Source organism: Cavia porcellus, unplaced genomic scaffold, assembly GCF_034190915.1.
Source record: "Cavia porcellus strain 051 isolate PalLab524CR breed Dunkin Hartley unplaced genomic scaffold, mCavPor4.1 scaffold_4, whole genome shotgun sequence".
NCBI lineage: Eukaryota > Metazoa > Chordata > Mammalia > Rodentia > Caviidae > Cavia > Cavia porcellus.
Window position 1 is genome coordinate 83,730,254 of NW_026947487.1, and position 13,601 is coordinate 83,743,854.

Genomic DNA, 13,601 nt, shown 5'->3' on the forward strand with positions numbered 1-13,601 from the left:
TTACCTTGTTTTATGAGTGTTTTTTATACAGTTAGGACTCAACCATGCAACATATGGTTTTATATAGTTTGATTTTAAATTCTTTATCAATATCATTTTTCATAACTGCGTCAAATTCCATTAAGTATCTTTCATTTTGCATCTCTGCCATTGTATTAAATCTTGTTTTGAGCATCTTTCCACTTATGGTGCAAGCACCTGACTTTTTGAAGTAGTCTTGTTTCATCTTGGACCAGCGTATATTTAGAAAGTTCTTTATTATCCACATTTGAATATCAGTAACTTGGACCATTTAGTTTTTCTATAAAAGCACTTAAAAACACTGCAGAGTGTCTAAGGACGCATTTGAGCAAATAAATGAAAAGAGAACAATGGAAAATCATCACTTTGCAATCAATAGTTCAGTAATAACCAATAATAACTGGTACAGCAAGGACTAGCGGTAGGAACTAAAGCTGTTTAGTCTGAGGTTGTTGGTGAACAGAATAGTCATGGCATCTAATTATAAAAGGGAAAAATATTAAATTGTGGGTAGAAAGAGCTGGTGTGCAACACCTGGTAACCAAGTAAGTCAGATCCAGTGATCACCGCTCATTCGACCCCCTGTGAGACCCAGTAGGAAGTGTTACTCAGTGAGAACTGTGTAGGACTATTAATTTGAAAAAGTGAACATGAGTTGAATCATGAGGCTATGCCCCACAGTGGGTCATTCTACCAGACAGATGGACTGAGTTCTTTAAAAAAAGTCAGTAGAAGATGGTAGAACTATTCTCAAGGGAAATAAAAGTGACAGGACAACTGGTTGCCAGTATTTCCTGAGTTGGATCCAAAAAACAAGACTTGTATTTGAAAGAAAAAGCAACAGTGAAGGACATTAAGAAACTTGAATGTAGGTCAGCTTTTCATCCCTGGAATAAAATACCTCACATAAACAACTTGAACAAAAGTTTTATTGTGGCCTACGACAGGAGAATTGCAAGTTTGAGCTCGGCCCGGGCAATTTAGGGATTTAGAGGAAACTTGTCTTAAAACTAAAGAAGTGCTGAGGCTATAGCTCAGTGTGAAGGGCCCGGGTTCAATCCCCAGTCCTGCTTTTTTTAAAAAAAGTTTTATTTTTGACTTATGGTTTCAAAGGTTTCCGTTTATGCATGGTTTTCAGTTCATGCATGACCCTCTAGTTTAAGGCCAAACATCATGAAGGAAAGCTGCTTAGCTCATGGCAGCTTAGTAGCAGAGATAGTTGGAAGAGAGCCAGAAAATAGACACTCTCTCCACAAACTAGACCCCAGCAGACTATCTCATCTAGCCAGGCCCCACTTGCAGGAGCCTAGCACCTGTCTTGCTTCTTCTTCACTGGGACACAATGCTCAAAAACTTCAAGTTAAGACAGGAAAGGTTTATTTTGGCCCACAGTTTGTAGAGGTTTCAGCCTGCAGGCTCTAAGGCAGGTCAGGGTGGCACAGGGTCATGGCAGAAGTAAAGCTGTTGCTGGCATGGTAGACAGGAAGCACAGTGCGTGAAGGTTGGAGCTGTGGAGGGAATTAACTCCCGGTCATGCTCCTGCTGATCCACCTCTTCTGTGCAGACCCCGCTTCCTAACTGCAAGCCCTCCGTGAGGCCTCACAATCCAGTCACCTTCCTAAAGACCCCCTGCTGAATACATTAGTCTTTTGAGGACATTTTTTGATCCAAGCTCTAATAATAGATAGTATTTTAGATAATAATAGTTAATATTAAATATCTTGGTGTCATAATTCTTAAGAGCTAAATAGTGAAGTATTTACAGGTAAAGTAGCCCCTGATCTCTCTAATATATTTTCAAGGGGTTCAGGAAAAAAAAATGTTAAGCATAGTTTGTAAATATGTGTATTGCTGTGGACAAAGAGAAAATGAATATGCATCCAGATATTAACAGTTGGTAGAACTAGGGAATGGGCATATGGAAATTAATTGAACTATTTATTTTTTATAAGGTTTGAAAGTTTTCAGCATAAAAAATGTGAAAAGAGCCCACTAGAACAATGGTTTGTGAGCTGAAGCAGTTATTCTACAAATCATCCCTTAAAGTATTTGAAGTCCACAGTTATAGTCCCTCAGGGATTTTTTCAGTATCTGCATGATACTCAAAATGGTGAGAAATCTTTATAGTGGTTAATGGTGAGGTTTGCTTAAGCAAGCATGTACTATTTCCTCCTCTGTGTTAGGTTTGAAAGCCAGGCTCTGCATTTCAGAGTTCATAGCCTAATGCCATGGATGTGGACATAATTGTGTGTAATACGTGTTTTTAATCTCTGTGTTTTTCCCTTTAAAATTTTTCAGTTATAAGAATTACACTCTTGTGACCGTCTTTGGAAATTTGCATCAGGCCCAGCTAGGTGGTGTACCTGGGACTTACCAGTTGGTTCGAAGTTTCCTGAATATTAAACTTCCGGCTCCCTTACCTGGACTTCAGGTATTGGCAACTTCATATACCAGAGCAGTTTCTCCTAGATGTTTTCAGTTGAAATGAGGTTATGTATGGTGAGGGGCCAGGGGGGGTAAGTGTGGAAACTGACAGGCTCTTCAGGGGGCCGGTTGTGCAGGGGACCTGGGCAGAGGAGGAGGAAAGAAGATGGCACCAGGTTTGGACTGTGGTTTGAAAGTTGGGCTGGGGAGCAGGGGATTTAGCTCAGTGGCGTAAGTGCCTACCTGGCAAACACGAGGTTGTGAGTTCAATCCCCAGTACCGAAAAAGAAAAAAAGTAAGTGGGACTAGGAAGACTCACTGAAGTACTTGGATTTGGGTGTGAGAGGCATAGTCTGGGGTGCCTTCTGAGATATTTGGTTAAAATAACTGGAAGCATGGTGTTAGATATGGGTTCTGGGATATAGCCCTTCTCAACTGACCGTCCAGCTGGGAGAATCATCTTATAGTCAGTCACTTATTCCACAGAGTACTTAACTGGAGCTTTGTTCCAAGGGTGGGGAGATACCGAGGAGGCTGACTTCATAACAGAGGCGAGCATCAGACTCGCTGTGAAAGAACAGGAATTCAACCTGAGGACTCAGAGTGGCTATTCAAGGAGGAGAGAATTTGATGAACAAATGTGTGGAGGCAGCAAAGAAAAGAGTATGGGAAGTGTTGGGTGCATGGTAGGGTTTGGCAAGCCTGGGGCCAGCTAGTGAAAGCCTCATGTGCCCGGCTAAGCACTTAGGACTTAATAGCTCAGTTTTAAGTGGACAAGTGACATGATTCAGTCTGGGGCTTAGAGTCTTATCAAGGAGAAGGAGAAGGGGCCAAAAAGGGAAATCTGAGATTTACTTCTCCGAAGGACTGAGCAGAGTAAGAAGGGTGAGCAGAGGCCTACTGTACAGACAGGTAACAAAAATAGATTTAGGGCAGATGAGCTACAATGCCGGAGAGTGGAGACAGAGTCAGATCCCTTGTTCCTAGCAGTGTCTGACACCAAGAGACTGAGCATTTGAATGACTCAGCATTGAATGGCTATTTATTAGCAGTTAAGATTTATTAAACTTAGATAACAATACTCTGTTTTTGGTTAGTTATGTCTGTTTTGTTTCATTTTGGTTTTGGTGCTGTGGATAAAACCCAGGGGCTTGACACTGAGCTATATCCTCAGTACTTTTTTAGATTTTGAAACAGGGTCTTGCTTAGTCATTGAGTTGCCCAGGTTGAGTTTAACTTGTACTCCTCCTGCCTCTGCCTCCCAGAATGCTGAGATTACAGGCGTGCACTTTTACACCGTGTAGGCGGTCAGCTACATCCTTAGCCCTTGCTTTGGAGTTTTGGAGTATGTGTCTATACTCATAGAAGAATGTCATCTGGTTACTGCCAGCTGCTGGGATTCCATGGAGAAAGCTCAAAGGCTGGCTTTAGATCAGGTAGGGCACATACAATTTAAAGGAGCAGCTCCAGGTCCCCCTGCCACTTCCTGGCTTGCCTTGGACAAATTACTTAACCACCCTGTGCCTTAGTTTCTTTGTTTGTAAAATTGAAGGAGAGGGAAAACTGTTAATGGTATTGTGAAAACTTCAGTGATTTGATGCAAGGAAAGGAACTTAATAGTTGGGTGTCCACACATCAGAAAGCAGTTAGTTTTGTTTACCTTAAGTGTTTGTCTTTCTTCCCTTAGGATGGAGAGGTGGAGGGCCACCCAGTCTGGGCACTGATTTATTATTGCATGCGCTGTGGAGACTTGCTTGCTGCTTCACAGGTGGTTAATCGAGCCCAGCACCAGTTGGGAGAGTTTAAAACCTGGTTCCAGGAGTACATGAACAGCAAGGACAGAAGGTACAGTGTCTTGAGATGGCAACACCTTCAAGAAGCCATGTGAAATGAAGGGGGTGATTTGCACTGAAATCATTCTCTTTTCTCTGCCCATCCTTAATATAAGACTCTGCTCAGGGAGAAAAGGAGCATAGGAAGTGGGAAGAACTCTTAGGAATCTGATCAAAAACATCAGAGGAGATCCCTATTCTGACATGGCTTTCTAAACCTGTGTGCATTTGTGTTGAAGAAATTGTTCCAATAGCAAGTGTGTTGTGTTCTTGAGCATGATTTGACTGTATATCTGTAAGTCTGCGGGGCATCAAAGATGCTTTAAAAATGAAACTTTTAAAAAGTTCTTTTGCATTACGGAGCTGCCACAACTTATTTTTGCTCTGGATTTTACTAATGCAGTTGGACACAAGTTCATAGTCAAACCCAGTATATATATATTTTTTATAGTACTTTAATTTTATCTGGAAAAATAAGGAATACTTTTTTTTTGGCAGTGTCAGTGGCAGGTCAGAAAACAATCACAAATCACAAACTCCCGTCCTGCTCAGGGTTAATTCCTTGGGGTTTTTGTCTGCTGGAGACTGAGGCAAGGAGCTGAGAGTTAGGAAGGACTCGCTATGTGAGGGTTGCAGTGGGGGGAAGAGGAGCACTGATCTCAGCATTTCTGGCCTGGCCCCAAAGGTCTCAGCACCTAGAGAAAGCTGACGAGCAGAGACACAGGAGCTGGTAGTCAAAGGCCAAGTAAAAGGGGTGTGCTGCGGAGACAGCGCCTCGTAGCTGGAAGAAGGAAAACCTCTTGACTTTCTAAGTGGATACTTTGATTTGCTCTTGAGGACCTTTGCTAAGTATGTGCTGTTGGTTCCCGTTATCTTTAGATTGTCTCCAGCTACAGAAAACAAGCTCCGGCTTCATTACCGCAGAGCCCTCAGGAACAATACAGACCCGTACAAGCGGGCTGTGTACTGTATCATAGGCAGATGCGACGTCACTGACAACCAGAGTGAAGTGGCAGACAAAACGGAGGACTACCTCTGGCTGAAGGTGCCACTGCTTCCCTCTTCAGCAGGTTTTCACCCCTTCTCTCTGCTCAAGCTCTCCACACAGATCTTCCCTCCTTGTTTAATGTCTGATGCCAGTAAAATGATCAGGACTAGTGGATTTCTTGTCTCCTGACCCTATTTTTAGTTTTTAGGGTTTTTTTTTTTTTTTTTTTTGTACCGGAGATTGAACTCACAACCTTATGCTTGCTAACAGGCACTGTGCCGCTGAGCTATATCCCTGCTCTGATCCTATTTTTAAAATTTGATAATTTCCCAGCTAATAATCACAGTCTTTAATCCAGCCTCCAACCCCCAGTATCGAGCATGCTGCTGAGCAGCTACAATCGTCCACATAATTTGGTGTAGTTTGTACCAATGTGTGTGTTTCTTTTGGGGGTTTAGCTGAACCAGGTGTGTTTTGATGATGATGGCACCAGCTCTCCACAAGACAGGCTCAGTCTCTCACAGTTCCAGAAACAGTTGTTGGAAGACTATGGTAAGATCCTGGACACAGCCACTTTCTCTCCTCTTGTCCACTTAAGGCAACTACTTTGTTTCCTCTTGGAGAAGATCCTGTACCATTTCAGATGCAAGTAAAGGTCTTATGGCCTTTAGAAATGTGTATGTCCCACATTGTCATCACCAGGAAGCTAATTCTTTCAGTTGCTGTGATATTTATTCAGGGAGGCACATGAAGAAGACTTCACTCTTCATTCCCAGATCTTGCCAGTCACCATAGCACAAAGAGAGAAAAATCATTTGTCCTTTTATTTTCCCCTGTTTAAAACTTCTGGGAAAAATAGATGATTCCAACTAGTGGTTAGTGGTTGTTAAATTCAGATTTCTGTGAATATGACTCAGCTAAATTTCTTTGAAATTTTCATTTCTATCTGTATTGAGTCATTCTTATCAGGGTACAAGGGATAAACAATGCCTTCATGGTTGTTTCAGGATTTTTACTTCTGTTTCTCTCCTACCTGAGGCACACAGTTGGTTTTATAGCACTGCCCTTTCTTGCCAGTCCTGTGAGGCCTAGAGCAGGTAGAAGAGCCAGGTAGAGTTTCACCTTGTGCATTGTGTGTCCACAGCCCCTTCATGCATTCAGCCTCATGCTGTTGCTTTCTTCCCTCCCAGGAAGGCCAGGAAGATTGGGCTACTGTTTGTAGCTTTTTCTGAGCAGGTTTATCTGTCCCACTCCCTAGGCGAGTCCCACTTCAGGGTGCACCAGCAGCCCTTCCTCTACTTCCAAGTGCTGTTCCTGACAGCACAGTTTGAAGCTGCCATTGCCTTTCTCTTCCGCCTGGAACGGATGCGCCCCCATGCTGTCCATGTGGCCCTGGTGCTGTTTGAGCTGAAGCTGCTTTTAAAATCGTCAGGACAGAATGCTCAGCTTCGTGAGTATTCATAATTGGATTGGCAGTGGTGTGACCTTATATCATTCCCATCAGCAGTAGATTCGCAGCCACTCAGGATTTGGGCAATCATTTTAAAGTGTATAGGGTTGCGGTCCTTGCTTTTTTCCCCATCTCCGAATTTCCTGCAGCATGAAATACAGAAACCGCTGTACAAAGTGCCAGCTTTGTGACCAGTTTGGTTGCTTGGAGAATGGTGTAGACAAACCAGTCCCATGGAGTTATGAATCTGGTTTTCCACTAGGGTCTGGCTTTACTGATCTTGGAAACCCAGCCAGCTATCTTAGAGACCACCATATTCCTGCATGAGTGGCAGAGTCAAGTAAATGTAGGTGAATCAGCTGTGAATAGCTGCAGGTTCATTAGGAGAGCGGCACAGTCATCCCAGAGCCTGTGCCTTAAACAGCTGTATTATCTTTGCATTTGTAGACCATTATGCTAGTCACTTACTACACGATGTCATGTTCTACAGTCTTGTCTGTGGATAAAAATTGAGATGGGCTGGGGAGGGAGATCTGTTAACATTCACATGGGGAATCGTGGGCTGGGCTGCAGGGTAGATGCTCCTAGGTCTGTGGATTCAGCCTCCATAGTTCCTAGGTTGTGTGGGACAGAGAAGCAGTGTGGTTGTGACTCATTCTGTCCCCATGATACAGTCAGCCATGAGCCTGGTGACCCTCCCTGCATGCGGCGGCTAAACTTTGTGCGACTGCTCATGCTCTACACCCGGAAATTTGAGTCCACAGACCCGAGGGATGCCCTCCAGTACTTCTACTTTCTTAGGTGAAATTTGCTTCTGACCTTTCAATTAGTTTTGGTCTCCAGATTACAGTCAGAGACCCCAAGTCCATACCAGAAGCCAGATTGCTCTTGTCTCTTTACAGGGATGAGAAAGATAGTCAAGGAGAAAACATGTTTTTACGTTGTGTGAGTGAGCTTGTGATAGAAAGCCGAGAGGTATGTCAGCTTTCTTTTCTCCCCTGCCCATAGTTCTCCATATCTGTGCTCTTGGGAGATGTGACACTACACATTCCCCTCGTGGTGGTGGTTGGGGTTGGGGCTGAGCTTGCAGTATCCTTTGACTCCTAACAATGAAGATAGTAATTTCAGTCCCACTGTTTCCTGTCTGTGTTTCTGTAAGACTTCCATTACTAATTTTCTTCCCCCTCTTTGTCTCCAAAGTACTGTGTATTGTATATTATCTAATAAATTGAGCAAATTTTTTTTTCTTTTACAGTTTGATATGATTCTTGGGAAACTACAGAATGATGGAAGTAGAAAGGTAGGTTAAATATATCCCTCAAAATATGTTGGTGTGCAGTTCAGGGCTTATAAATGTCAAAATAGTAGAATTCAAAATTTTACTGACACAAATCTGAATAAAACTGCTTAGTTTAGAAAATAAAATGGGCTAGATGTGGTGCCACACACCTATAATTCCAGCACTCTGAGAGGCTGACGCAGGATTACAGGATTAAGCTAGCCTGGGCAACTTAGTGAGACCCCATCTCAAAAAATTAAAAGGACTGCCAGTCGGGGCTGAAAATAAAGAGTGAAAATCATAGGCCCAAGTAATGACCTTGATTTCATGCACATTTCTGTCTTTCTTTAGAAGTTGTGGGTTTGTGATTAGATAGTGGTTTTGTGTATGTTCAGAATACTTGTCTGTTCTGCGTTCCATTTTTTTGAGTTGAGAAGTCTACATTTCTGTTCTTCTTAGCTCAGAAAATGTTAAGAAAAAGAAGCTGATTAATGCACTTCTCCTTCCCTAGGCGGAAGAGCTAAAAGTGCACTTGACCACCCTCAAAAAGGCAGTTAGCTGAGAGCTTAGCACTCTACTCCAACATAGAAATACAGCTACGCCAGGGAGCCTTAGACTCCATAAGCCCATATAGTATCCTAGTAAAAGAGGCAGAGGCTCCATTGTCAGAGAGCAGACTGACTGTGACTCTCCCTGTGGCTTAGGGTAAGTCCTTTGTCCCTCGGAGACTTATGTTCCTCATTTGTAAAAATGTTTTCCTGTTGCCCAGCTCAGAAACGAGGCCTGATAATGCTGATGGTGACAGCCCATGCATATTGGATAATGATAGTTGCCAGGCAATGTGAGACTGTTTGCGTGTAGTTTCTTACTTAATTGCCACAATGACCCATGTGGGAACTGTTACCATCTGTATTTTCCAAGTGAGGAAATGGAAATAAGAGAAGTTAATTATTTTCTCTCAAGACACACAGCAGGAATCCGAACCTCGTCCTTCTGACTTAGAGCCCGTGCTCTTCCTTGGTGTCCTGTGCCTCTTCTAGAGTGGCAGAGACAGGTCATCTGGACTTGATCCCCTCTAAGAGTCCCATGCTGGTGGAGGATCAGGACACCCAATCAGAGATGTTGCACCGTCCATCTTTATTCTTACAATTCCTGAGACCGCTCTCACATTCTCTGGAACATTCCGTTGTTACTGAGTGCTGATGGTGATTTTTTTTTTTAAATGTCCTGATAACCTCTTGCAGTGTATTTTTTTCAGCACTGAGTTTCTTTTGCCATCTGTCTTAGAAACCAGATCTATAACCTTTCAGATATTTTCTCCAAGCTCTGATTTATCTCTCTAGTTCCTAATCAAAATTTTAAATCATTGATAATTTCACCTACTCCCTGGATCATTCTGGAAATTGGAAAAGCACAAGTGTCTTATTGCTAACTCTTCTGTGTTTCCACTGCCTCCTCATGTATTATTTCCTTGATCTCTTCCATGGTTCTTTCCCCCCAAGTTTCAATAGGACCTCATATCTGTAGGAGAGCCAGAGTCTAGCTGATGAAATATATGCATTTCTTAGGGCAAGCATTTTCAGTTAAAAACGTATTTTTGGGGTCCTGGGTGTTTCTGTGTATTTAAAGTAATAGTTTTGTACATTCTGTCTCTTTGTCTCCCCCTCCATAATTTGCCTTGTCAGCCTGGAGTCATAGATAAGTTTACTAGTGACACAAAGCCTATTATCAATAAAGTTGCTTCTGTGGCGGAAAATAAAGGACTATTTGAAGAAGCAGTGAAGCTTTATGACCTTGCCAAGGTAAAGTTTGCCCTTTTCTCCTTTTGCACTTGATGGCTCTGTTGGCCTTTTGTCATTAAATGCACAGACATTTCAGCATCACTGTTACTGTAGTGCTGTCCATGCTGAAACATTTCCTCCTAGTACTTCAGCAATTAACAGTCTAGTCAGGAGGAAATTCCCATTTGACAGATATGTCTGGCCAAACAAGAGCAACGTATTGGAAGTACGTCCTGCAGGGCTGAATTGTCATCTCACTTGGCAACAAAATAAGCATCTGTCACATTTTGATGGTGAAGCTATGGTGAAACTGCCTCTGTGCTTCCTTCAGGCAGCCAACAGTGTGCTGGTGCATAGTGTGTGTCAACCGCTGGGGCCTGTTGAAAGAACTGTTATGAGTATTTCTACAGAGGGAAATGTGATGACTGTACTGATTTAGAACTAAAAAAAGATCACATTCTCTCCTTTTATCAGAGAAGAGTAGGCACAAAGAAGGTTTTAATTCATGTTTTCTTAATTGAAAAAAACGTTTAGATTGAAATAGAGTAAATGTGCAGACCGTAAGTGTCCTCCTCAGTGAATCTTCCTTGGCATACAGAATATCTCTGTTCCTCACCCCAGAAAGTTCCTCTTTTGTTTTTCTAATTTTAGTTTTTCCTTTTATTGATTATTTCCTTATTTTAAAAACTTGAACAGAATGCTGACAAAGTGCTGGAGCTAATGAACAAGTTGCTGAGTCCTGTTGTCCCCCAGATCAGTGCCCCACAGTCGAACAAGGAGAGGCTTAAGAACATGGCACTCTCCATCGCCGAACGGTAAGGCCCGGAGTTGGCTCTGTGGGGCTTTCAGGGTGCTGGAGACAGTGCAAGCCACTTGTGCCCACACTGTGCCTGCATGTTTGGTAATAGCACATAGCTTTTATAGTGGCTCTGCTGACTCAGCCAGTGCATGAGAGTTCCCTGGTTCATATGTCATAGCTTGACTTGGTATTGTCAGACTTTTAAGAGTTTTGCCAGAGAAAAAGATACATTTAATTCTATACTTAGGCTTAATTCTAGGCCTTATCCTTATCTATGCAGGATTATATATGCTTTCACTAGCTGTCTCAGAGGCACTTAGCACAGCTAGGGGTGGGGAGGAGTGTTCTTGTGTACAGTGTTGTAGAATCTACCTTCCCCTTCCACTGAGTTCACTGAGTTATCACAATGGCTGATTTAACTCTTAGGCTGAAGCAAAGGATGTTCCTTTTTTGTGCCTTTTAGATACTTAAAATAAATTGAACCACAAAAAACTGTATAAAAGCTGGGCATCATGGCATATGCCTGTAGTAACGGCAACTGTGGGGGGCTAAGGCAGAGGAATGCAAGTTCCAGCCCAGCCTGGGCAACTTAGTGACTAAGGAAGACCTTGTTTAAAACAATTTTTAAGAAGTGCTGGGGAAGTAGCTCAGTGTAGAGACCTTGGATTCAATCTCTGGTACTACTAAAAGCAACATACAACCCAGGGTTTTGGTGAGTAGTATATTTTCACTTAGCAAATGATCTCTAAGTGTTGGCTGCTGGGCCTTTTGTCTTTTAGCACCTGTTACCCTTCCTAAGGATTTGGTGACTGAGGCTCTTCTGTTGCATGCAAAACATTTGTAGATGGATTGATAGGAAATCTACCATCAGTGCATGGCCATTTCAAAATTAAGTTTTCCACTCTGTGATTCCCCTCACCCAGAGAGTTCAAAAGATTCTAATGTGTTTAAAATGCTGTCCCACAGTTGTAAATTATAATTTGAAATTCATAATACATCCTTGCTTCCGTGCCAACCTCCTCTTTTTGTGTTTCAGGTACAGGGCTCAGGGTGTGAGTGCAAATAAATTTCTGGACTCTACATTCTATCTTCTATTGGACTTGATCACCTTCTTTGATGAGTATCATAGTGGTCATATTGACAGAGCCTTTGATGTAAGTTTCAAGAGGGATGTTTGAAGTTCAGATTAATGTATGCCCTTGAAAATGCTCATGGAATTCATTTAAAACAAAGGAAATGTCATTAATATACATCTTAAGTGAAGTAGGACAAGTATGATCCTGGGACTTTAAAGAGGTTTCCATCTTGCTTTTTGTTTTCTTTTTTGTATTCCTTTCTCCTTTAATTTGAAAACAGAAAGGTTTCTCAGAAATTTGAAGCCTCTGAATTTTAAAATTGTGTGAGAAAACAAGGTTAAGAATCAAGTTAGCAAGTTAGAATCAAAGCCTTTGTGTATACAAGGGGACTACTGTTTCCTGTGAAGGAGCTCTTTTTGAACAGTTTTCATGCTGACAGTTATGTTTAAGGAGATGAAATGACAATGATGACTATGTCACATAGGGCTGGTTATGATTTGTTTTAAACAGATAATTGAGCGCTTGAAGCTGGTGCCCCTGAGTCAGGAAAGTGTGGAAGAAAGAGTGGCTGCCTTTAGAAATTTCAGTGATGAAGTAAGTTTTTTTTCTTCCTAAGTTACAGAATTCTGTTTGCTTTACTTCCACTGAAAGCTTTTTGTTTTCATGTGTATAGTAACTGTAAGGGTTTTAGTTAACAGTAATCATCCAGGCTGAGTTTTCTAGGACAAGTCCAATTTCAGATATGCTGTTTTTTTGGGTGAGTATACTCAACATGTTTTTGGGAGAAACAGATTTCTAATTGATCTGTGAGATCTAGTTGACTCTATGTTGTACTAGAAGGGGTTTAATGTTTAAATCTGATCTTCTATATTTCCATTGGGTGCAAGAAACATATATCATAATTCACAGAAATCCTTCCCCTCTCTGAGCTGTTGTGTCTGCAGGATTTTTAGGTCGTTGACACCATAGCCCAGGTGTGGTCAGCTGGACCCTACACTAAAATTGCTAGGAGAGCTTTAAAATCCTGTTCATGCCCAGGGCCTACCCATTGAGAATCTGCTTTCCCTGATGGGAGCTGTAGCCTGGACCTCCCCTGGTTGCCCAGAAAGATTTTCTCTCAAACACAAATACTGCCTGGTTCTGGGATGTCATTGGCAACATTTCAGGTTAATTTTATGGTGCTTAATGGTTCATTTTTAAGCAAATGCATTTTATGAAAACATGTTTCTGTTTTAGAGGAATATGTATGGCCAGTTTCTGTGCATGAGGAGGCAATTACCTCTTGCCAATCTTATCTTACCCCTGCAGTGGATTCTACCCTTAGCCATTTGTTTCTTTGTTATTTCTTGAGTTCTCCTGATTTTATTATTCATTACACCATGGCTAAAGTAATGCACCAGGGCCTGCCTCTGTATGAACTTCCAAGGACTCTTGTCCAGGGGAGGCAGCCAGAGGGTTCTCAGACAGTATAGTGGGAACTAGAGAACTAGTGCTCAAGTCAGTGCATTTTGGTAATCATTCTGCTGGCCAGTCCAAGCATACGTGCCAGATGTTGGCATGCTTTTGACTTGTTTTCTCTACCGAGAGGAACAGGACAAATGACCACCTGGCCTTCTGAGTAACATTGCCCAAGGTGTTGTCACATTTAACATTACAGTTCCAGCTGCTTTTTGGTGATTGCAGCTCTTAACTGGCAGCTATGCATATAGTATGGCTGGTCAGAATGGCCGCCCTCCCTCCACATTGCTGACCCCAAGGGTTTGATTCTTTTTCCTTATACCATGTGTTTTTTCCTTTGTAGATCAGGCATAACCTCTCACAAGTGCTTCTCGCCACCATGAATATCTTGTTCACACAGTTCAAGAGGCTCAAGGGGACAAGTCCATCTTCAGCATCCAGGCCCCAGCGAGTCATGGAGGACCGCGACTCTGTAAGATCTCAGCATTCACGA

At 42.3% G+C, this 13,601-nt stretch overlaps 1 protein-coding gene across 4 annotated transcripts in view; it reads left to right on the forward strand.

The window, feature by feature from the left end:
* The window catches only part of Nup93 (nucleoporin 93), a 104,684-nt gene that overhangs the window by 88,858 nt on the left and 2,225 nt on the right, over positions 1-13,601 (forward strand). For all 4 annotated transcript variants that reach the window (XM_003472081.5, XM_063247353.1, XM_013154818.3 and 1 more), the window contains 13 exons: positions 2,320-2,452; positions 4,133-4,290; positions 5,157-5,322; positions 5,724-5,817; positions 6,524-6,715; positions 7,390-7,516; positions 7,618-7,690; positions 7,971-8,015; positions 9,680-9,796; positions 10,472-10,590; positions 11,611-11,728; positions 12,161-12,244; positions 13,452-13,580. In XM_003472081.5, coding sequence (XP_003472129.1) covers positions 2,320-2,452; positions 4,133-4,290; positions 5,157-5,322; positions 5,724-5,817; positions 6,524-6,715; positions 7,390-7,516; positions 7,618-7,690; positions 7,971-8,015; positions 9,680-9,796; positions 10,472-10,590; positions 11,611-11,728; positions 12,161-12,244; positions 13,452-13,580 — 1,555 coding nt within the window. The remainder of the gene's footprint in view (positions 1-2,319; positions 2,453-4,132; positions 4,291-5,156; positions 5,323-5,723; positions 5,818-6,523; positions 6,716-7,389; positions 7,517-7,617; positions 7,691-7,970; positions 8,016-9,679; positions 9,797-10,471; positions 10,591-11,610; positions 11,729-12,160; positions 12,245-13,451; positions 13,581-13,601) is intronic.